This window comes from Artemia franciscana, chromosome 11 (assembly GCF_032884065.1).
Source record: "Artemia franciscana chromosome 11, ASM3288406v1, whole genome shotgun sequence".
NCBI lineage: Eukaryota > Metazoa > Arthropoda > Branchiopoda > Anostraca > Artemiidae > Artemia > Artemia franciscana.
This window is the reverse complement of record NC_088873.1, coordinates 18,084,884-18,106,803: the sequence shown is the minus strand read 5'-3', so window position 1 is coordinate 18,106,803 and position 21,920 is coordinate 18,084,884. Positions and strand designations below refer to the sequence as shown.

Below are 21,920 nucleotides of genomic sequence, written 5' to 3'. Positions count from 1 at the left end.
GCATGCCTTTATCCAGTCAAGTCACTGCCCAATTATTAACCCATTTTCTGTCTAACTTTTTACCCTCTTTGAAGTAATTAGCAAGTGTGCTGTTTATTTTTTTTTTGTAAAGAGAGTTTGCTTTCCACAGCAAAATAGAATTGTTCTTGATACTAGGGCGTTTATCCCCCCCCCCCCTTTCAGGATAAAGTACAGCTTTTAATGGATCAATTTTGGAAACTATCATTTTTCATTAAAACCTACGTTTTTGCAATAAAAGAACTGCCCCCTACAGAATCCGTATTGCACTGTTAACCCTAAAATTTCCCTTTCAGTGGGATATAATAGATTAATCACTGGTTCTAAATGGCTATGAACATAACATGAGCCTAAAACATACTTTTGAGGCTTCAGTTTTCTCCCCCCCCCCCCCCATCCGCTACAATACTACAGATTAAAGTTAATCTGCATTTTCCGATATACCTGCTTTTTGCATTACTAAATAAAAAAGTGTTACTTTATATCTGCTGTTTCGAAGGTTTTGCCCCCCCCCCCCCGAAAAAAATTCCCTCGTACATGCATGTTGTGACGTCGTACATGTGAAAAGTATTTTTCCAAAATTAATTAAGGCCCTTAACGAATTCCCCCAAGGAATCTTCTTAAACGAACAGCAATCACTGAGCAAAGCTCAGTCCGTCACTGAGTCAGTCAGTCAGTCAGTCACTGAGCAAAGCTCAGGTATATAAATTATAGTTGTAATTTTTCTGCCGCAGTACAGCATCTAGTGCGAAGCAAAGAGTAATCTGAGACTTAATTCACAACCACCGAATGGGAATGACTCTCTCTAAAAGCTCGGAATCAACTGATTTGTCTACAAACCTGTTCTGTTTTGAAAATCTTACTTACACTCAAGGTTTTCAACCTTCAGAGATCTCTAATACCAATCAGCAGACTGTTTATGACAAATATTAAGGGGACTAGGAGGGAGAAACAAATTCTAACGAAGTCGTAACCTATCTAGATCATTTTTTCCATCGCAAATGGTAGTATGCCAGTTTCAGAAGAAATTTTAGTGTCATTTGCGAGAAAAAAAAAATGTACAGATAAACGAAAATATATACAATTATTGGTTGTTAATAACATATAATTGTCACTCTATTATCTACATGGTCGCCGTTGACGAAAGTCCTTTTCGATGTATATTCAAAGGTTCTTATGTTTAAAAATGGGTTTTAACCTTAACTGGCTGTAGGATCTTTACTAAATACAGGAAAATTGTCCTACCAAAATAAAGTGGGTGGACAAAATACCTTACTCTCGAGAAAAAAAATTACATTGGTAGAAGGCTGAAAGTAATAAAACAGGGTCCAAAAATGATTCGTCAGCAGTCGATTTGTCTCTAAAGTGTAAAAAGATAACCAGCAATTTTTGGTTTATTTGTTGTACAGCTTTTATTGGATTTTCTATTGCAGGGAATTTCACCCTAAAATTATTTTGCCCCACCCCTCCCCTATAAATTTTGAATGATAACCCTTCAGATTGCCAGACTTTGTGCAATGCTACGACCACTGCTTTGAGCTATGAGCGATTTGCGAAAGCTGAAATGTGTGTCAAGAGCTAGTTGATAACGTTAATTATGGCAGTTGTTAATTGTGGCATGACACTGTTGATCGCAAGTGCAAGCAGACGTTGCATGATGAGATAGGTTGTTAGCCTCATTGTCTTTGGGAGTGGATGAGTTGGAAATACGTGTATTTTTATTCTTAAGACCTTTTTTGGGAAGGGAGTACTGTTTTCCCTTATCACGTCTGTGCTAATGTTTTTGTTTTTTTAGTTGGAGTGGTACACCTACAAGCCAGAGAGCGGCAGTCCTGATGAGGATAGCAGATTTGATTGACAAAAACTTGGATATGTTGGCTGAAGCAGAGTCAAGAGATCAAGGGAAACCTATCTCAATGGCAAGGCGTGTTGATATTCCGAGAGCAGCTCTTAACTTTCGTGCTTTTGCTCAATATGCTCAGCATGCACTAAATTCGTAAGTTTACATCCTAAGTTGAGTAAGTTTAAGTAGGATGTTTAAAGCCATAGTAGTGACGGTAGAACAAGCTTGAGTATCCGGGTTGTTGCGGTAGCTAGCAACCTTGTAAAAGACGAGCATTTCTCATAGTAAAAAATAAAATAGCCCAATTACACTTTTACAACCGCCATGTCCAGTACCCCTACATAGGAAAAAAAAATGTCCCTTGGTTTGAACAGCAAAGAAAATAGCTGAAACCTAGTAAGAACTAACCACGGCACATTGTAACTAAAAGTTACATAATACAAGCATCTTTTGAAAAGTTACTTGTCTAGCGTATAGTGCCATGCTGAGGATTGTCTCTCACTATTCCAACTAAGAAAAAGCCATATAATTGCAACGCTGGCCAGCAAAGTTTAGCTACGTTTTGCCTTTCACGTTTGAGTGCAGAAGTGTTTACGCTATATCAGTTTATGTTAAAGACTACCTGTTTTTTCAAAATACTCACAAGCTAAGAGTTTGTCAAACCATGTTTATTTCACCTGATGCACGCTTGCAGTAAATTTTAAATTTTGGCAGAATGCAGCGTTGTCAACTCAGGACTATAGTCCTGTGACTATACAGCCTGAAGGAAAAGCAGAATGTCTAACAAATTCTATATAATACCGTACCGAACTTCGTATCACGAACAATGGAAAATGTTGTTAAGTTGGATAACATAGTTAAGAAGACTACTGAGTTTTTTAGTCGTCACGATATCCTAAACGCCAAGCGTATCATGGTCGATATTACCATTGGCCTAGAATTCCGCTGCTCCAAACTGGTCAACGATAGTGACAATGTGATGGACATTGCAAAAGTTCTTTACGCATGAGCTAAGGAGAAAAAAATTATCCCTGTTTTTGTAATAAAAGATCCCCAAGAAGTTTCCTCGTGTGAAGAGGAGATAGCGACATGTGTTACCGTCAAAGTAAACGAAATGTGCCGTCGCTACTCTACTTCACTGGTCTCCCCTAGTGCTAGAAAGGAGTTTATCGACAACCTGTGTCTGACTCAGGTTCGAACTGACTCTATGTGGCTGAAACGTAACCAAACTGACTGGAGGTTAATCACCCATTCTCTTGCTTTCGCCGAAGCAGTCGCAAAAGCTGTCATCAAAGCACAAAATCTATTGCATCGGCATAGTTAAGCGAATTCCCGAATCTGTATCCAAAGAAGAACTACCAAGTTTAATTCGAGGTTGTGAAAAAGCCACACGTTGTGGTGAAACCCGAACTCTCAAAAATATTATTTTTCCTAAATCTCCCTAAATCTCCCTAGAGCTCTTAAGGATTGAAGAATTTCGATCCCTACCACGAAGATGTTACCGTTGCCATGGGACATCACATCTGACCAAAGACTGTACCAATCAAGAAAAGTGTGGAGTCTATGGGAGCTTAGATCACGTAAGCACTAAAGATAACCCATGCAAGCTACCTCGTAAATGCCTGAACTGTGGATCCAGGAAACACACCTACTATCATGCAGCTTGCTCTCGAGACATGTCCATAGTCCCCTTCAATCCACAAAATTATGTGCCATATTTTCTCTTGGAATATGAATGGTAGTAAAGTGCTGGACAATATACCCTTTCTATCTGATTTTTCAACTAAATATGATATGAAATGCCTACAGGAGTATTTTCTGACTGAAAATAACACGGAACATTCTTAAATTCTCTTCCTATCTGCATTGCTTTATCCAACCTGCATCTAAATCTAATTCCCCTCTGGGGGACGCCCTTCTGGGGGTCTTGTAGTTACTGTGAGAAGGAACATCTCTTCTTCACCACAACTCCTTACTCAAAGTGCTTCCTATCAAGTAATTAAAATTAACAGCCTTGTAATTATCAATGTATACCTCCCAAACGACTATGGTGATGCAACAAAAATTTGCTCTTGAATGTAAGAAAATTGGCAGGGAACTGAGAAAACAATGGATGACTGGATAACCATAGCCCGAGAAGTGAAGTCTTTATGGGAGTTATACCAGACACTTATAAGAAAGACAGGCCATACTCGTTCATAACCGTTGCCCAAAATGTATTAAACCTGGATCATGTCTTATACTCCCAAGATTGTAGTAATATTATGGTTTCAGTTAATGCTGAAGGACTCTATTCGGACCATCTACCACTATCCCTCCTCCTCCCTACCTCAAACTATCGGAGTGAAAAAGTCAACGGCAAATGGAGATCATATAGCGATTAGGATTATGTTGACAAGGAACTATATAAAACTAGTCGCGATGCGATCCTTAAAAAAAAAATTCCCTTCCACTTCCTTCAACTCTACATTGCCATACCATGAAATTGTCATTGAACTCAGTATCTGCTTAGCACAAATATCCCATGCTTTAAACTTTGCCGAAAATGCCCCCATTCAAAATAAAAGACTGATGGTGGATACCCATGTGAAAAGATCATTAACAGTGAACTAGTGAAAGCACAAGAGCCGGCAAAATTCTGGCTTAAATTATGAAACGAGTATGATCGCACTAAACCTAGTATAGCGAGTAATATATGCCTGCTTATAAAACGCCGTTTTAATGAGGAACTCACTAATTATCGTCTATATCTCTAAAAAGAAACTACGGGAAAGATCCCAGAAAACTCTAACCAAATATGGAAGCTCCACTCTAAACAATGGGAGTCAAATAATGATAAGGTACCGAACATCAGTGAGGACAAGTGGGTCCAGTATTTTGTGGACGAGTTCAAACACCCCGAAGAGTCTTCGAGCTGCAATTTTACAACTCAGCTCGATATTGTCTTAACGAAGGAGTATGGTCTCTAGTTTTGGCGTAGCCTTCCAGTGGAAATGTTTTATAAATCATTTAATGATGTTTATAATGATATATGTCCGAAAGTAAAAAAGAAAACACCGTAGTCAATGCCACAAAAACCCCCGAGACTCGGGGGTTCCCCGAGACTGTTAAAATCTATTAATGAAAAAAATAGACTATACAAAATTAAATGCAACTATCCGTCTGATGAAAACATCCAGAAATTCAAATTGTACAAAAACACTCTGACTAGAACTTTGAGAGAGAGGGAAAGAAATTATTATGAGAAGGAAATATCTTCAGCTGCGTCCCAACAGAGAATGTGAGAAATCTTGCGTGATAAATTAAATAAAAATAAACCAAGAGCAATACCGACTTTTCTTAATAATGGAAATGACGCTAATGAATCAACTGAAAAAAAGGATATCGCAGAATTATTTGCTGAGCATTTCAGTAAAATTGGTGAAGAATTGGTAAGAGATCTTTTGGATAAGTCATCAGATTATACACGATTTATGCCACAAAATGAAGATAAATCATTGTATATGCTACCAGTATCATTTGATGAATACCAAAAAGCTATTAGTGATTTAAAGAGAGGAAATACGGCTTCAGTAGATGATATATCGACAAATCTCTTAAAGAAAATATCAGGAGTAATATATGAACCTCTTGCACATGTTATAAATACGAGGATAAAAAATGGTGTCTTCCCTGATCTTCTGAAAAAGGCTAAAATAATCCCTATATTTAAAAAAGGGGAGGGTCAAGATCCCAATAATTACCGTCCTATTGCACTCCTTTCCCCACTGGCTAAAGTTTTTGAAAAAATAATGAAATATAGACTTACATCATTTCTGGAAAAAATAAATTTTTTTTCGAAGTTCCAGTTTGGTTTTTTAAAAGATAGATCGACAGAAGATGCTGTCGCCGCAACACATATTTTCATTAATGATGCTTTAGATGATGATTGTTTAGCAGCTACATTGTTTTTTGATATTAAGAAAGCTTTCGACACTTTAAATCACGAAGTTCTATTTAAAAAACTTGAAAATACGGGAATAAGAGGAGTACCTTTAAAATTAATCAAATCATATTTGCACGATCGAAGGTTTGTGGTAGATATTGATGGTGAATGTTCGTCTGAGACATCGAATAATAATATCGGTGTACCGCAAGGTTCAATTTTAGGACCTCTATTATTTTATATATATATAAATGATCTCCCTAAATCTACTCCTGAAAATGCATTAACAATTATGTTTGCGGATGATACTGCAGCAAGTTTAAAAGCACCAACATTAGATGCACTGAAAGAAAAACTGATTGAAGTTGCAAATTCCATCACAAATTGGTTCCAAATAAACAAACTTGTCCCTAATTTTGTTAAAACAGAATTTATTATTTATGGAAGACCAAATCAAAAGTTGAAAAATATTCTCTGAATAAAATTAACATTGATACTATTCATGAAATCAAAAGAGTATACACAGCAAAATATTTAGGTATCGTTTTTGACCCTACCATGAATTTTAAAACACATATTTCGTTGTTGAGACTAAAATTATCAAGATATATAGGTTTGCTCCACCGACTAAAATTTTTATTCTCGTATAAGGTTCTAAGAATCCTATATTTTTGTCTAATTGGTGTACAAATCCAATATTACTCAGCTATATTTTTGCTGACTTTTAAATCACATATTAAACCACTACAAACCCTGCAAAACAAAGCTATTCGAATTCTAGGTAAGTTTTTACAACACCCGAGGAGTACAGATATGCACTCTGAAACACGTACCTCTTACCTGTTTCTAGACATAATGACTCTTACACAGAAATCTCATCTCCTATTATCTAGTTGGTTTTTTAAGATTCAACATGTATATAATTTCTTTTTTGACCAGAATTTACTGTCCAAACATCAAAATTCACTGATAACCAGGTGTGTAAACCCATATAAACTGCCTCTGGTGAAAAATGAAAGATCCCGTTTCAACCTCCGGTATATGATCCCATCAATTCCCAACAAATATTCATTAAATAAATTTGTTGAGTCCCCAAAAGGATCTTTCAAGAAACGATTAAAAAATTATATAATGGAATCTGCTTGCAAGAACGGTTGGTAAAATTTTTTTTATTTTTTATTTTAGCATGGCCTCACTCCACTTACTCCACCTTAAGTACTTTCATGAAAGATACTCTTTTTTTATTGATGAAATAGTGGTTCATTTTTTGTTTGTTCTGTATCAATGAGGATTGTTAAATTTTGTTTATATGTTTTGTCCAGAAGTCGAGCTTGTCTCTCCATTTGGGCAAGTTGAAGATTTTGATGAATATGAATTTTTGAATAAATGAATCTGAATCTGTAAAAACTAAAAAAAAAAATCTTCAAGAGGAGCCGACAACTTGTGTTCCCTGCATCTTCTACATGGCAGTAATTTATTATTTGAACATCTATCCGTTGCCTACCAGATTTTCATGAATGAAGGTGTCGTCCCTGATCTATTTTGTTTAGGTATTATTGTACCCATTCTTTAAAAAGGGGAGCCATGGGATGACCCCATCCTCTCATAGACCAATCACACGTTTATCCGTACTCTCTAAGCTTTTTTGAACTTCTGATAACCAGTGAAATCAAGCCTAAACATAAAATGCCGCACCACCAGTTTTGTTTTTAGCCTAAACTAGGCTGCATGCATGCCCTAAATGCACTAGCGAATATTCTGCTGGTGCACATAATAGTGAAGAAAGTATGACCTTTGGTCAGTATGATGTTAAAAGGGTATTTGATTCGAGCATTCATTCACAAATCATCTTAGAACTGTATATAGTGGTGTTAGTATTTGTGTTATCCAAGTGCTACGTAATTTGCATGACCATCTAATTATTAGACTAAAACTTAAGAATAAGGTCACTTAGAAACCAATATATGTACATAAAGGGATCAGACAAGGGTTTACACTTCTCCTGGTTTTTCAAATAATAGTATAATTAGAGCCCAAGCGGTAGAACCATCTTGTATGTATAAAGGTAAGGATGTAACGTTGATTGGTTTTGCGAATGACGTCCTATACTTTGCCAGAATTTCGGCACGTTCGAAGGAAAATTTTGCCCTGTTACAGAAATCATATGATAATATCGGTCCAGATTTTAATTTAAGTAAAAGTGAATTGTTGCTTTTCAATTAGAACTATTCTAAGCATACCCCATCAATAAGACTGGGAAATCATGAATTTATGCCTTCACAATCCATTACTTACCTTGGTTTACCCATTGGCGACAAGTTGAAATCTACTCGTTCGCTGCTAGTATTACGCATAAATCCATATCCATAACAATAACATAACAATTAGACTAATGTCTTCTTTTGTTAAAGTAATTTCTTGGTGTTTTTTTTTTTTTTTTTTTTTTTTTTTTTTTTTTTTTTTTTTTTGCTGAAATCACTGCTCTTGTTGCTATGAAATATAAAATAATTGATGGAATGTTACTTTTATATTTCTTTGAATGTTGTTTTTACTTGAGGTCTAATGTTCAAGAAGAAGCTGGTGCTTTTAGTTATACAACACGCTCACCAGTTGGTGTCTGTGGATTGATCAGTCCTTGGAATCTGCCCCTTTATTTGCTCACATTTAAGATAGCTCCTGCTTTGGTCTCTGGCAACACTGTTGTTTGCAAGCCTTCAGAAATGACATCAGTTACTGCTTGGATGCTCTGTTCCATAATGAAAGACGCAGGTGAATTTTTAAAGTTGATGGTTCTTATTATTGTATATTATAATATTGTTATTTATTATTATTAATTATTATTTTGTTCTTTTATTATTCTGTTTCTGGATATAATGTCATCGGTAAATATCGGAAATAACTTTTAAAAAGAATTAAGTCTATTTACTTACGCTAATTCAGCCGTGTTCATTGAAGCGAAGGGATGACTTTTGGGCTCTCACCGCTCAAAATATCAAGCTCTTCACTATATGAGCATATTTACATAAAATTTGGATGTTTTGCTGAGTAGAGGGGGGGGGAACTTTGCTCCCCCTAAAATAAACTCCCGCGCAAATGTCTGATACTAGCTAATTTAGAAAGTAGGGTTAAATCTGCCGTAAAAGTGCGTAGTTTTAGGTTGTATGGCTTGCGACGAAATAGTCGCATTTCTGCTTAATCAACGTTCAAAGGTTTTAATTTGAATGTTTATAAAAATAAATGTTCAAACTAAATTATTCATTCCTTACTAAAGATAAACACATACAGCAATAAAATAAAAAAAAATACGGCAACGCAGCCATCCTTTAGGCTCAGTTGCTGTGAATAGACTGTAAGTAACATTTATAAATCAATATAATAGAGGCAGGAAGATAATTGTGTACCAATTCACACATTTTTCACTACTTTCTTTTTCTTTTTTTTTTTGAGGCGACTAAGACACGGTATTTCAAACAATTCCTGTTAATCTTCTTTATTGTCCAAAAGATTCCACAAGATTTATAAACGTGTTAAAGACATGCAAAAATGAAAAGAAAAAAATCGAAAGAAAAAAGTAAAAATACCGAAAGGAGCCGACAATACGAATTCAGTTCAACTAAACTGCTTAGAGATAACCCAATGAGGAGTAAAAATGTCATTAAAGTAAAGTGAAACGGCGCCAGTTCTAGAGTCGAGCCTTGGGGTGCACTGTAAGTAACTTTTGATGGTGATCGAAGAGATAAATCAACAGAAATTGATCTACTTACAAATAAGAATTGAACCAAGATCGCATATCCTTTATGACGTAGAAATGTATTAACTTCAACAACTTTTTGGATAGAAAAACTAAATGCTTAATGCTCATCATGGAACAAGGTAGCAGGATTCGATTCAGAATTTAGACTGATACAGTATATTTAAAAGAGTCGTGCATGCTATGTTGAATGCTTCAACCAAAAACTAAGCTTCCTGTTCGTAAAAAAGGTATTTAAAATTCAGAAAAGCAATCAGATGATATTATCTGCTCAAAAATCCTGCTATATATACATACAAAGGAAATTGGCAAATGACTGGTAGGATTATTCCTTTGCCCTCCCTTATATAAAACGATCAATCTGAGTGTTATATAATTCTGGATTCTTATCGGACCCCCAGTCAAACGCTCGTTGTCTTATGTCGAAACACCTGTGATTAAAGAAAAATAATCTTATTCAACAAAATGAAGATTTTGTGATTCTTTTTATAAACTTAAATTAAGCCGAAATTTAAGCTTAAAAATCAATTAAATTACGTCTGCCAATCGAACAAGTTCAGAAGTTTTCTAATTACTGTTCTTTAAGATTTTTTTTTTCTTTAGGGATGTTACAAAAAGGGCTATATTGTGCCAGTCTAAATCTAAAAAAAAAACTATAAATTTTGGCTCTTTGCTTTTAACATTAAAAGCTAAAAAAGTCTCTTAGACAGTTGCTTTAAAGAAAGAAGGGATTTATTTCAAGTGAAAGAACATCTCTTGGTAACGTACCACTTGATAGAAAAAGAGAGCTCATGGTTCTATATTTTGTGTTAATAATTTTGTTTGAATTCCACAGGACGCATTTTCTAAGCCAGTCCCATTATCTCTTACGCGTGTGTCAGAAAAGGAACTAAGGTAGCCAACCGACCCCGCTTCTTACGTCTTGATAGATAGACAAATTTGTATTTCAGGAAAGTTTCAGGTGTGAAACGGCAATTCAACAGCTCGAATAGAATAAAAGTATAAAAAAAACAAGCAGTAAAAAAAACTTATAAAAATACGTTTCTGTGCTGCAATATTTGTTGTATTGTATCAGATTAACGACGCTTCTTGACTACTAAGGTCCATGCGTCGGCCCTGCAGTGCATTGCTGCAGCATGATTCGGTCCCGTATTACCAAGCTAAGGTCAAACCCACTGCGCCACCACAGGAGCTGCAATGTTTGTTACGTCTCTGCGCTGCAATATTTGAAATTTTTGCGCATCCACTTACAGAAAAAAAAAACAATTTACCACCCTAAAATGTATCGAGAACGAATGAAAAGGTAGCCCAGTTAATGCAAGTGTGTAACGCCTCGTCTGTGAAGAGGAACAAGCTTTCCAATTCTTACAAGTCACTCTTTGCGAAGGAGAACAAACTCCCGAACAATTAAAACTTAAAGCCTTAAACCCTCTAAAATCTCTCAATTAATGAGCTCAGACACTTGAGCGCAGAAGGTAGATGGGGCTCAGAATTGGGTGGCTCTGAAAATCCATCCGTTATTGAAGTATTTTTAAAGAGGCATGGCTGCGCTTCTGTTCTCTGGTCATACGGATTGAAAGCTCTTCAATAATCCTGCTTCAAACAGTTTACGACGTATCTACTTAAAAGTTAGTAGTATAATTGGCGTTATGGAGAGGCGTGAAAGGGACTACTGATTCATTTGGGCTCTTTATTAATATAAAATAAAAGTATTTACGCGATTCTTGCATAAAAGGTGGAGTATACCTATCATTTTGCTACAAAGTTGAGGCGGAATGTGGTGGGACCAAGTAGGCATATTGAGCTTGTTTTTGCGACGAATCACGTCTCAGCTTGTTTTTGACGAGAGGTATTGTCCAACTGTTATGGTGTGCACCACAACAAAGACCTGCTCAGCCCGTTGAGTTTTCAAAATGGTGTATATCATGGACAAACATTTGTACCAAAAAAATATACAGTCCGTGTTCATCAGCTTTCTACAGTGTATCTCTTAGCGTTAGAAAGATAATGGTATTTCTCTTAGTTCAAATATTGGTTGTCTTACTGCGGGCCAGCTTTCTAAAATCATCACCAGGAAAAGAGCAAAGTGGAACCTTCAATTTAAATAGCAATTAGAGAATCACAACGATGGGAGATGTTGTTCCTCTGCCTTAGTCCCAAAAACAGAAAATGAGATCACCAATTCAACAGAATCACAAACGGAAATGGGTTATAAAGTAAATGGCAACGCTTTCAGGCTCGTGGGAAAATTCTTCTTTATTATTTGAAAATTTTTCTGTCTATTAATCTATGAAAATGGTTGGAAATAGCCATGTCTCAATTCTCTAACTTCAATTTGAAGCTACCTTCAGAACAAAAACAGAATTGGAACAAAAGAAACGAAGAAGCTACTCGAAGAAATGAAATCTTAATGGAACATCTTTAGAAGGTTTTCTATGATCTAGACTTTTACAACTTTAATTTTACTCGTACACTGTTGGCCCTGGGTCAAAGACAAGCGAAAACCTTCTTTGTTTTGGCCCCGAGCCAGAATTATGAGCACTACCAAACGTGATACTATATTCGTCAGTCTGGTCGCACACCCTTGTGATTTCCTGACGATAAAATGAAATTGCATACAGAAGCAAAAACCTGATGTTTTTTTTTTTTTTTGTTGCTGTAAAATCGGCTGCTTCCCCATCCCATTCTGTACAGAGCTTCAATCTATACTCCCTCATATGGTGCTCTAATTTTTGTTTCGAATTTTACTTAAGACCTCTTCAGTTTGCCTTCAGTTATTTTTCCGAAGAGAACGATTTTTCTTACTAATCATTCTTCATCCGTAAAATGTGACCTGCCTTTGTTACTTATGTGACCTACCATAATCTATCTTAGCCTTTGTTTTATTATAACCGATACCGGTAGGATAGGAACATGTTTTTGTAAAACCTACTGCTTTGGAGCTGAGGTAGGAAGTAGACTTTGTAAAGCCTACTTTCTAACTAATCGAAATTAATATTCTTAAAGAAACGGAGCTGAAGTTTACTAAATGGAATTCAAACTTCTCATTTTTACAGGACTGCCTGATGGTGTTTGCAACATTGTTTTTGGCACTGGTCCAAAAGCTGGCGAAGCTTTGATTAATCATCCTGATGTTCAGATTATATCTTTTACGGGGAGTACTCCTGTTGGCCGACATATAAACATAGTGGCTGCACCTTTCTTTAAAAAAGTATCTTTGGAGGTAAGGTAGTCTTTTTTTGTAGCTAAGTATTATTACTTATAAATCCAAAATACATTACTCCAAAGGCTTGTTGAGAAATTTTCACCAATAGTTTCAGAATATATCGCCAATATTTGACAAAAATATCATCAACAAGTATCTCCAGATGCATTCTTATCTTTACAAAATGAAGTTGTATAAGAAGCTTGTCACCAACATCAGGCGCAAGTACCAACAATGACTCCACCAATTGCCGTCAGATACACTTCTCTCCAAAAAGTGTCTTTGGGGGCATGCTAGTTTATTTATTTTTTTTTACTTTTTTGTGCTTAAACTGCTGCATTGAGAAAAGATTTTAAACTAAACTTGTTTTATAAGTCAAAATAAAATAGGTCTAAGGTTCGTTCTGACAATTATCGCAAAATGCATTCACAATTAATTGTCACTAAATATGTTTTTCTTAAAAAAAGCTACTTAACTTTGTTTGTGATCAAGCTATTGTATTTAAGATGGGCACAGAATATATTTATTTTTAAATCAGAGCCAATTTAAAAAATTTTGGGGAGAGGGTGTTTACTTTTCATAGTCTATAAGGGAGAAGGCATATTTGTTGTTTTTTCGATTTTCTCAATGAAAAAAAAAAAACAACTAAAAAAAAGTCATTTTCAATGAAAATACTCCCCAATAAGATATTTAAACGCTAGAGCGGGGCCCACGCCCCCTTTCTCATTTATCTGAAGCCACTGTTAAAAACACAATAAGCCACAGGATAGTTGTTACATCTGTCAGTAAATGCATTCTTACTATTTCTTTTTTATAGTTGTTACATCTGTCAGTAAATGCATTCTTACTATTTCTTTTTTCCAAAAAATTAATGTTCTCTATCCTTGAGCTCAGTCTTTAAGAAACAAAAAGCAATTCCTTGCTGTCAATTCCCATTATATTAATTGAATGATCATGCAAAGTTAAAAACTGAAAAATTGCTTTTATGCTTAAAAATGTAACAGAAAAGAACGGTAAAAAAGTTAAAAAACCTGATCATCTTTCTGACAAACATTTATTTTCGTAGTGTAAGTAGTATTGTAATATTGTCAGTGCTAAAGTATACCATCAGGCATGTGCACTGGTTTGTCATGTTTATTTATGTAATTGTTGCAAATAAAAAATTATCTATCTATCTATTCATTGAGAGTATGGGGTAAAGAGACGTGGAGAAATTAAAAAGAAAATACCTCGTAGTGGGCGCCAATTTTTTGCGTCGGGTGGTTCACATAATATCCAAACCATTTTGATCCAACATGTACCCATAGGTCAGATCCAAACATGTACCTATAAAAATGTACCCAAAAATCGGAAACTTGGAAAACAAAAGTTAGCTTGACTTGTCAAAAAAAAAAAAAAAAAAAAAAAAAAAAAAAAAAAAAAAAAAAAAACTGGAAAAAGCTTCTTTTTAAATAGTTCATAATGCATATATCCTATTGAACTTCTGTTTTACTTCGTGGTTTGAAAAAAAAAAACATAAAGAAAGAAGAAATTTGTAAAGTGCTCAGCTAACTTCTTTTTAAATGTTCTAAAATAAATTCAAATTACGGAAGTTTTGTTCGGAGGCCTCCCACTGGGTTCACAATTATGAAAAAAGTTTATATTTTTAACCTAGGTTCATAAATGGTTCATGATTTAGAAGAAAGGTTCATATAGTTCATACTTTTCTTGTCATCAGCTGGAAAACACTTGCGGGTTCTGTCTTTTTCCTTATAAAGGACAAGCGAAGCAAATGTGTGAGAATTTTATTGGAAATGTTTCAAATTGTAACACTGCATGTTTTGTGAACATACATTGTCTTCTGTTCAAAAGATATTGTTACATCTAACCTGCTCCTCTATTGCTCTAATATCTGACACTAACGTTGAATGTGATCTTCTCGGTCAGGACGGATCATGACTGAGGAAAAACCATCGATGAAAGTGAAAATGCTCAATGCTAGACTGATAGTCTCTGACGCTCTAAAAAAGCTTGAGTTAGTCCTTGTGACCAGAGAGCTCTTGAATTTGGGGCGAAGTGCATGCCGGAGCTATAATCTGTACCTGGAAGCTGAGCGATATAGACAGGCTGAAGAGGAGTCCAAAAGGGAAGAAGAAGAAGAAGAGGAAAAATGAGGATGTTATCTGAGAAGAAGACATTGAACACCTGGAAAAAAATTTGATTGAGAAGAAGTCAGCTGAAAAGAAGAAGAGACAAGTAGCAGAAAGTCTTCTTCAAAGAGCTAATGAGAAGCTGGAAAAAACTATTGATGCCAAAGACTTTGTAGGAATAAGCCTTGCACAAAGTATGATTGAGGCTTTGAGCCGGAAGATGGGCGAAGAGGACGGGGCAGCCAGAGAGGTTGATCTGATTCAGAGAAGGATAAACAAACGAAAGTCGTCCTTAATTTCGTCATATTTGCCGAAAGGAACAAGCAGAGTGGAGTATTTGGTACTTGTGTATTTTGTACTTTTATAAAAATTATAGGCATTTAACTGAACTCGTGAAAAAAAAGCAAGACGAATATGTGCACCAGTGATGAAAATACAAACTGCCACTTTTGTGTCCACGGACAGTTTCTGAAAGCGTAATCAAAAGTTCACAAAGTTTATAATTTCGTGGTTAAAACTTCATTCAGTTCACATTTTTCACAAAAAATCTAGTGGATTCTAGCCTGTGTAGAAAAAATCTAGCCTGTGTTCGTCTTTACGGTCTTGAAAAAGAACCTCAAAACAAGAAAAATATTCTTTGTTACCTTAAATGGCTAAATTTTCCCCCTGCTTCAAGAACCGTATCCACAATCTTTAGTACTTTATCTCTTAACTTTACAACCGCTATATTTGAAAGACTCATTTACCGTGCAATCAGTGCCTGGAATCTTATAATTATTTAATCTTTTTAATAGCCTACTGTCACTAATTCTTTTCCATAACATAAATTTCATTCGCTTTCAAAGCGTCACAAAATTATTCATTCTTTTGCATATTTTCCCTGTAACTTTGTCACAATTTAGGCGTATTCTCAAAATGTTTTAGAAATAGCCAAGTTTAAAATGCAACATTATTGGTTTTTCGTATGGAGCCAAAGGAAAAAGGCAGGCTGTTCTTGAATAGGTTGTGGTTTCGCGGGAGGGTGGTAAAAAGCAGCAGATTCGGTATCTTGACTCGTACTTAAGATGAGGGTTCGACTGACACCAGGGATAAGGATCTAGGGTGGGAGAGGGGAAACAAACAATATTTTCTCGCGGACATATAACAGTCTTCGAGTAAACTTACGGCCTGAGCTGCTCATTTATCTTACCTAGATTTTTGGATTTTTAGACTAATTTGTAAGTCGGACGAAATTGGGGAGAAAAGGTTATATATCGAGATTATCTCGATTTCAAACTTTTTTTGTTGATGATAAATTAGTTAATGCTAGGCTCGTACGCATAGCATTAGCTGATCAGAAAAGGAAGTGAATATACATAAAAAATAACTACTATACCATTTTTGAAAAAGTGTTGTTTTTTGTCTTCGGCCCACAATAGAGCAACAGTAAACAATAACAAAAAAAAAAGAGAAAAGATTTTATTTAAGGTTGGTAGCTTTGTAATTTTGTCTTATTTATATTTGAGACAGGCTTTAGATTCCTCTTGTATCAGAGTTTCAAAGTCTTCAACTCATACAGCAAAATAAGAAGAAGACTGAAAAGATCAGATTTTCTTAAAAGATGGCGATATAACGGAATTATCTTGTTGAAATTTTAACGAATCTGTGCAAATAAAAATACCCATGGATCATCTATATACCACCGTGTTCAACTATACCTCTCTAATAGATGTAGGTTATGAATTACTATGTAGATAGGACCATGTATATGTACAGGTACTTAAATTAATTTAAATTTCTAGTTGGGAGGAAAGAATGCTGGCATTGTATTTCCAGACACAGATATAGAAAGTTGCCTTGCTTCAGTGAAAATGTCTTGCTTTTTAAATCAAGGCGAAGTGTGTCTTTGCACTTCCCGCCTTTTTGTGCACAAGTCTATTTACGATAACTTTCTGGAACGACTAGTTGCCCTTGCAAAGTAAGTTTGTTTTTTTCGTTCTCTCTCTCTCTCTCTCTCTCTCTCTCTCTCTCTCTCTCTCTCTCTCTCTCTCTCTCTCTCTCTCCTCTCTCTCTCTCTCTCTCTCTCTCTCTCTCTCTCTCTCTCTCTCTCTCTCTCTCTCTCTCTCTCTCTCTCTCTCTCTCTCTCTCTCTCTCTTTCTCTCTTCTCTCTCTCTTTCTCTCTCTCTTTCTCTCTCTCCCTCCCTCTCTCTCTCCTCTCTCTCTCTCTCTCTCTCTCTCTCTCTCTCTCTCTCTCTCTCTCTCTCTCTCTCTCTCTCTCTCTCCTCTCTCTCTCTCTCTCTCTCTCTCTCTCTCTCCTCTCTCTCTCTCCTCCTCTCTCTCTCTCTCTCTCTCCTCTCTCTCTCTCTCTCTCTCTCTCTCTCCTCTCTCTCCCTCTCTCTCTCTCTCTCTCTCTCTCTCTCTCTCTCTCTCTCTCTCTCTCTCTCTCTCTCTCTCTCTCTCTCTCTCTCTCTCTCTCTCTCTCTCTCTCATCTATCTATCTATCTGTCTAATCTATCAAATCTGTCTATCTATTCCTCCTCTTTGTGCTCCCTATTCTTTGTCCTTTGCTTTCTTTCATTTTGCGTCAATAAAAGAAGAAAAAAACTTAAACCGAGAGCAGATCCAACGAGGGCCTAGCAGGAAATTCTGTGATCTATACTGTGCATGGTTTCATTTAGCTTGATTCTTTTTTCTGCCTTATCTTCTTTGTTCTTCTTCTTTATTTTTATATTTTTTGTTTTTTATTCTCACACGTCCACCTTTTTAGATTTTTTAGATTGAACTAGTTACTTCTTTCGGAAATTGAGGCATGCTACCGATTAACTTTATTGTCAATTATTCGGAAACTATTTTTAATTAATAGAACAATATGAAGCGTTGATCCCATATTGATTTTGTATTTTGTTCATTAGCTTTGATGAGCATGTCAGTATGATGGAATTGTTCAAAAGTCAGATTGTTCAATATTTTTGAACATTTTGCAGATTTAACATCAAAGTGCTTAATTGGCTTTTAGATTTACTCTTCGTAAGGACAATTCTCTAGAAATAGGGACAAAAATCCTGAAAATATAAGAAAAAAAATGTTTTTGCCACTTATTAATATATACTATGGGATCTAATTCTCTGTTTTTGTATTGTAAAGAGTTTTAAACATTTTAAAAAAAAATTATAGACTTTAACATCAAACCGCTTGATTGACTTTTAACTTCGCTGTTCGTAAGGACATCCCCTAGGAACAGAGACTAAAATCGTAAAAAGTAAAAAAAATAAAAAGATTTCTGTCACTTAATAATGTTATTTTTTTCTGAAGCAACGATTCTAAAATGATCCTAAATACTAAAACGCACAATCAAATCCCAAAATAAATTAATATGTAAACATATCAGTTTAATTTTTATTTGCCGTGTTTAAATGCCGTATGGAATAGTTCTCCTCGGTGTTCTCAAAATGTGGAATTTGTTATGTTTTGCCAGAAAAAAGATCAAGGATAAGTGTTTATCTTATTTTATTTTTTCTAGGGGTGATTGTATCGACCCAGTGGTCCTAAAATATCGTGAGACGGCTCATTTGAACGGAAATTAAAAGTTTTAGTGCCCCTTTTAAGCGACAGAAAATATTGGAGGGTAGCTGGGCCCCTTCCTTCGGCCATTTTTTCCTAAAAGTGTCCGATCACAGTTTTGAGATAGCTGTTTTGTTCATCATAGTTGAAAGGTCCAATATCCTTGGCTTTAAAATTTTTCATGGAGAGAGAAGTTGTCAGGGGATGAACTTGTCTGGGGAAATCATACACAGGGAAAATTTGACAGAATTCCTATACAAAATTCTTCTTGTAAGTCTTGCTTTCTCTTTTCTGTCTTAATTTTATGCGTGGAGTTGTTAAGGATAATTGTCCCGGGTAAATTGTCACCAGAATTTAATTTTCTAGAGGATGTTTCGATTGGGAGGGGTAATTCTCCATGGAGGTGGGGCCAGATTTCCTGGCATTATTAAAAAAACGTGCATATTTAAAAATAAAAAAAAAAGTTTCATCGACCGAAAGTGTGAAGCAACATTAAAACTTAAAACGAACAGAAATTATTGCGTATAGGAAAGGGATTGCCCCCTCCTCAATACCTCGCTCTTTACGCTAAAGTTTTAAATTTGTCGCAATTCTTTAAAAACAACTCCTGAAGCACAAGGGTCGTTTAATTAGAATATTAAGAGCTTTATTTTAAATTACTTAAAAACTTCAGCGTAAAAAAATGCTGAAGAGGGGGCAATCCGCTTCATATACGTAGTAATTTCTGTTGTTTTTTTTTGGGGGGGGGGTTTGAATGTTGCTCCTTACTTTCAGTTGAATTTTTTTTTTTTTACTTAATCCTAGTTCAAGGTAAACAGGATTGGCTGGGTATTACGTGGTGACCTAAATAATAACCCACAAATTGTTGTTCTAGGTCTATCAGGGTCGGTCCTTGGAATGACGAAGAGGCGTTTATGGGAGCACTCGTAAGCAAAGAGCATCTGGAGAAAGTCAAAACGTATGTTAGATATGCAGTTGAAGATGGTGGAACTGTTCATTGTGGTGAAACCATGGAAACGGTGAACTTGGGCTCCCAGTGGAAAGAGGTATGCTGTAACTGTGACTCTTAGCCTTTACTTTCTTTCCAATCATGGTCGACAATCTTTATTTGTCTTACTACACTCTGTCTCTTATCTTCCTATTAATGATAATCAAATTAGATAACGTAAGTTTTTATTGCATAGTTTGCATCTATTATCATAATTGATTTATTTGCCTGATTGAAAGAATGACTCTTTTCAGGTGGATGGCAACTATGCCTGCTATTTTGTATTCAATCCAAGAAAATAGTTTTTTTTTTCAGTGTGTGGGGAAATAAAAACTGTCCCTAATAGACTTTTTTCTGCCGGTTCCAAAAATGTAATCAAGATTTCTAATTGCACAAAGTTTTTGTCTATTGTTTTTTTTTTCAATTATTAATATTAGATATACCTCAAACCAATGCGCTGATTTTAGCTTGATACGAGGGATCAACGAATGAAAATGATTTCTGTTTACTGTACAGAATTCGAATAACGGTTAGTGACTTTATTGATTTTAGAAAGCCGAGCAGAAAGTGTTCCGACCTAGCAGAAAGCCGAGCAGAAAGTGTTCCGACCTAGCAGAAAGCCGAGCAGAAAGTGTTCCGACCTAGAAGAAAGCCGAGCAGAAAAGCCAAGCAGAAAGTGTTCCAACCTAGCAGAAAGCCGAGCAGAAAAGCCGTGCAGAAAGTGTTCCGACCTAGCAGAAAGCCCGAGCAGAAAAGCCAAGTCGAAAGTGTTCCGACCTAGCAGAAAGCCGAGCAGAAAGTGTTCCGACCTAGAAGAAAGCCGAGCAGAAAAGCCAAGCAGAAAGTGTTCCAACCTAGCAGAAAGCCGAGCAGAAAAGCCGTGCAGAAAGTGTTCCGACCTAGCAGAAAGCCGAGCAGAAAAGCCAAGTCGAAAGTGTTCCGAACTAGCAGAAAGCCGAGCAGAAAAGCCAAGCAGAAAGTGTTCCGACCTAGCAGAAAAGCCGAGCAGAAAGTGTTCCGAACTAGCAGAAAGCCGAGCAGAAAAGCCAAGCAGAAAGTGTTCCGAACTAGCAGAAAGCCGAGAAGAAAAGCCAACCAGAAAGTGTTCCGACCTAGCAGAAAGCCGAGCAGAAAAGCCAAGCAGAAAGTGTTCCGACCTAGTAGAAAGCCAAGCAGAAAAGCCAAGAAGAAAGTGTTCCGACCTAGCAGAAAAGCCAAGCAGAAAGTGTTCCGACCTAGCAGAAAGCCGAGCAGAAAAGCCAAGCAGAAAGTGTTCCGACCTAGCAGAAAGCAGAGCAGAAAAGACAAGCAGAAAGTGTTCCGACCTAGCTGAAAGACGAGCAGAAAAGCCAAGCAGAAAGTGTTCCGACCTAGCAGAAAGCCGAGCAGAAAAGCCAAACAGAAAATGTTCCGAACTAGCAGAAAGCCGAGCAGAAAAGCCAAGCAGAAACTGTTCCGACCTAGCAGAAAGCCGAGCAGAAAAGCCAAGCAGAAAGTGTTCCGACCTAGCAGAATGCCGAGTAGAAAAGCCGAGCAGAAAGTGTTCCGACCGAGCAGAAAAGCCAAGCAGAAAGTGTTCCGACCTAGCAGAAAGCTGAGTAAAAAAGCCGAGCAGAAAGTGTTCCGACCTAGCAGAAAGCCGAGCAGAAAAGCCAAGCAGAAAGTGTTCCGACCTAGCAGAAAGCCGAGCAGAAAGGCCAAGCAGAAAGTGTTCCAACCTAGCAGAAAAGCCAAGCAGAAAGTGTTCCGACCTAACAGAAAGCCGAGCAGAAAAGCCAACAGGAAAGTGTTCCGACCTAGCAGAAAAGCCAACCAGAAAGTGTTCCGACCTAGCAGAAAGCCGAGCAGAAAAGCCAAGCAGAAAGTGTTCCGACCTAGCAGAAAGCCGAGCAGAAAAGCCAAACAGAAAGTGTTCCGAACTAGCAGAAAGCCGAGCAGAAAAGCCAAGCAGAAAGTGTTCCGACCTAGCAGAAAGCTGAGCAGAAAAGCCAAGCAGAAAGTGTTCCGACCTAGCAGAAAGCCGAGCAGAAAAGCTGAGCAGAAAGTGTTCCGACCTAGCAGAAAGCCGAGCAGAAAGTGTTACCGCTATTTGGTAACACTTGCTTAGTTGGGCTAGGAAAGCGGTACTGTATCGCATCATTTCTTACTTTCTTGCACTTGATGCAGAACAGCTGCTGCTATATTCAGCTCTGATTTTAGGCCTATAATGCATTACTTACCTACATGTAGTCAGCTCCAGACCATGGCTTCTATATTTTACTTTTTTATTCATGGCCAAATTGCAGCGTTGCCAGATTGGCACAGGCGACCTGGTGGTCAATTGAAAAATTGGTGGTCGACTGTCAAAAACGAACTCCACCCCATTGGCTGATTTCGAAGATTTGGCAGAAAGTGGGAGAGCTGCTGGCTCAAGTTGGCATAAGATCGTGACAAATGGAATTCAACCATACGTAGTCTTGTAGATGCCGGGTAAGGCGTCCTTGTCTGGTCCCGCTACAAGTACAAATAAATTCCAGCATTT

General features: G+C 36.7%; 1 protein-coding gene across 5 annotated transcripts in view; it reads left to right on the top strand.

Moving 5' to 3' along the window:
- LOC136032913 (2-aminomuconic semialdehyde dehydrogenase-like) overlaps positions 1-21,920 on the top strand; it is an 89,592-nt gene that overhangs the window by 49,864 nt on the left and 17,808 nt on the right. For all 5 annotated transcript variants that reach the window (XM_065713367.1, XM_065713369.1, XM_065713368.1 and 2 more), the window contains 5 exons: positions 1,814-2,014; positions 8,344-8,555; positions 12,594-12,760; positions 16,653-16,828; positions 19,286-19,457. In XM_065713367.1, the coding sequence (XP_065569439.1) occupies positions 1,814-2,014; positions 8,344-8,555; positions 12,594-12,760; positions 16,653-16,828; positions 19,286-19,457 (928 nt within the window). The remainder of the gene's footprint in view (positions 1-1,813; positions 2,015-8,343; positions 8,556-12,593; positions 12,761-16,652; positions 16,829-19,285; positions 19,458-21,920) is intronic.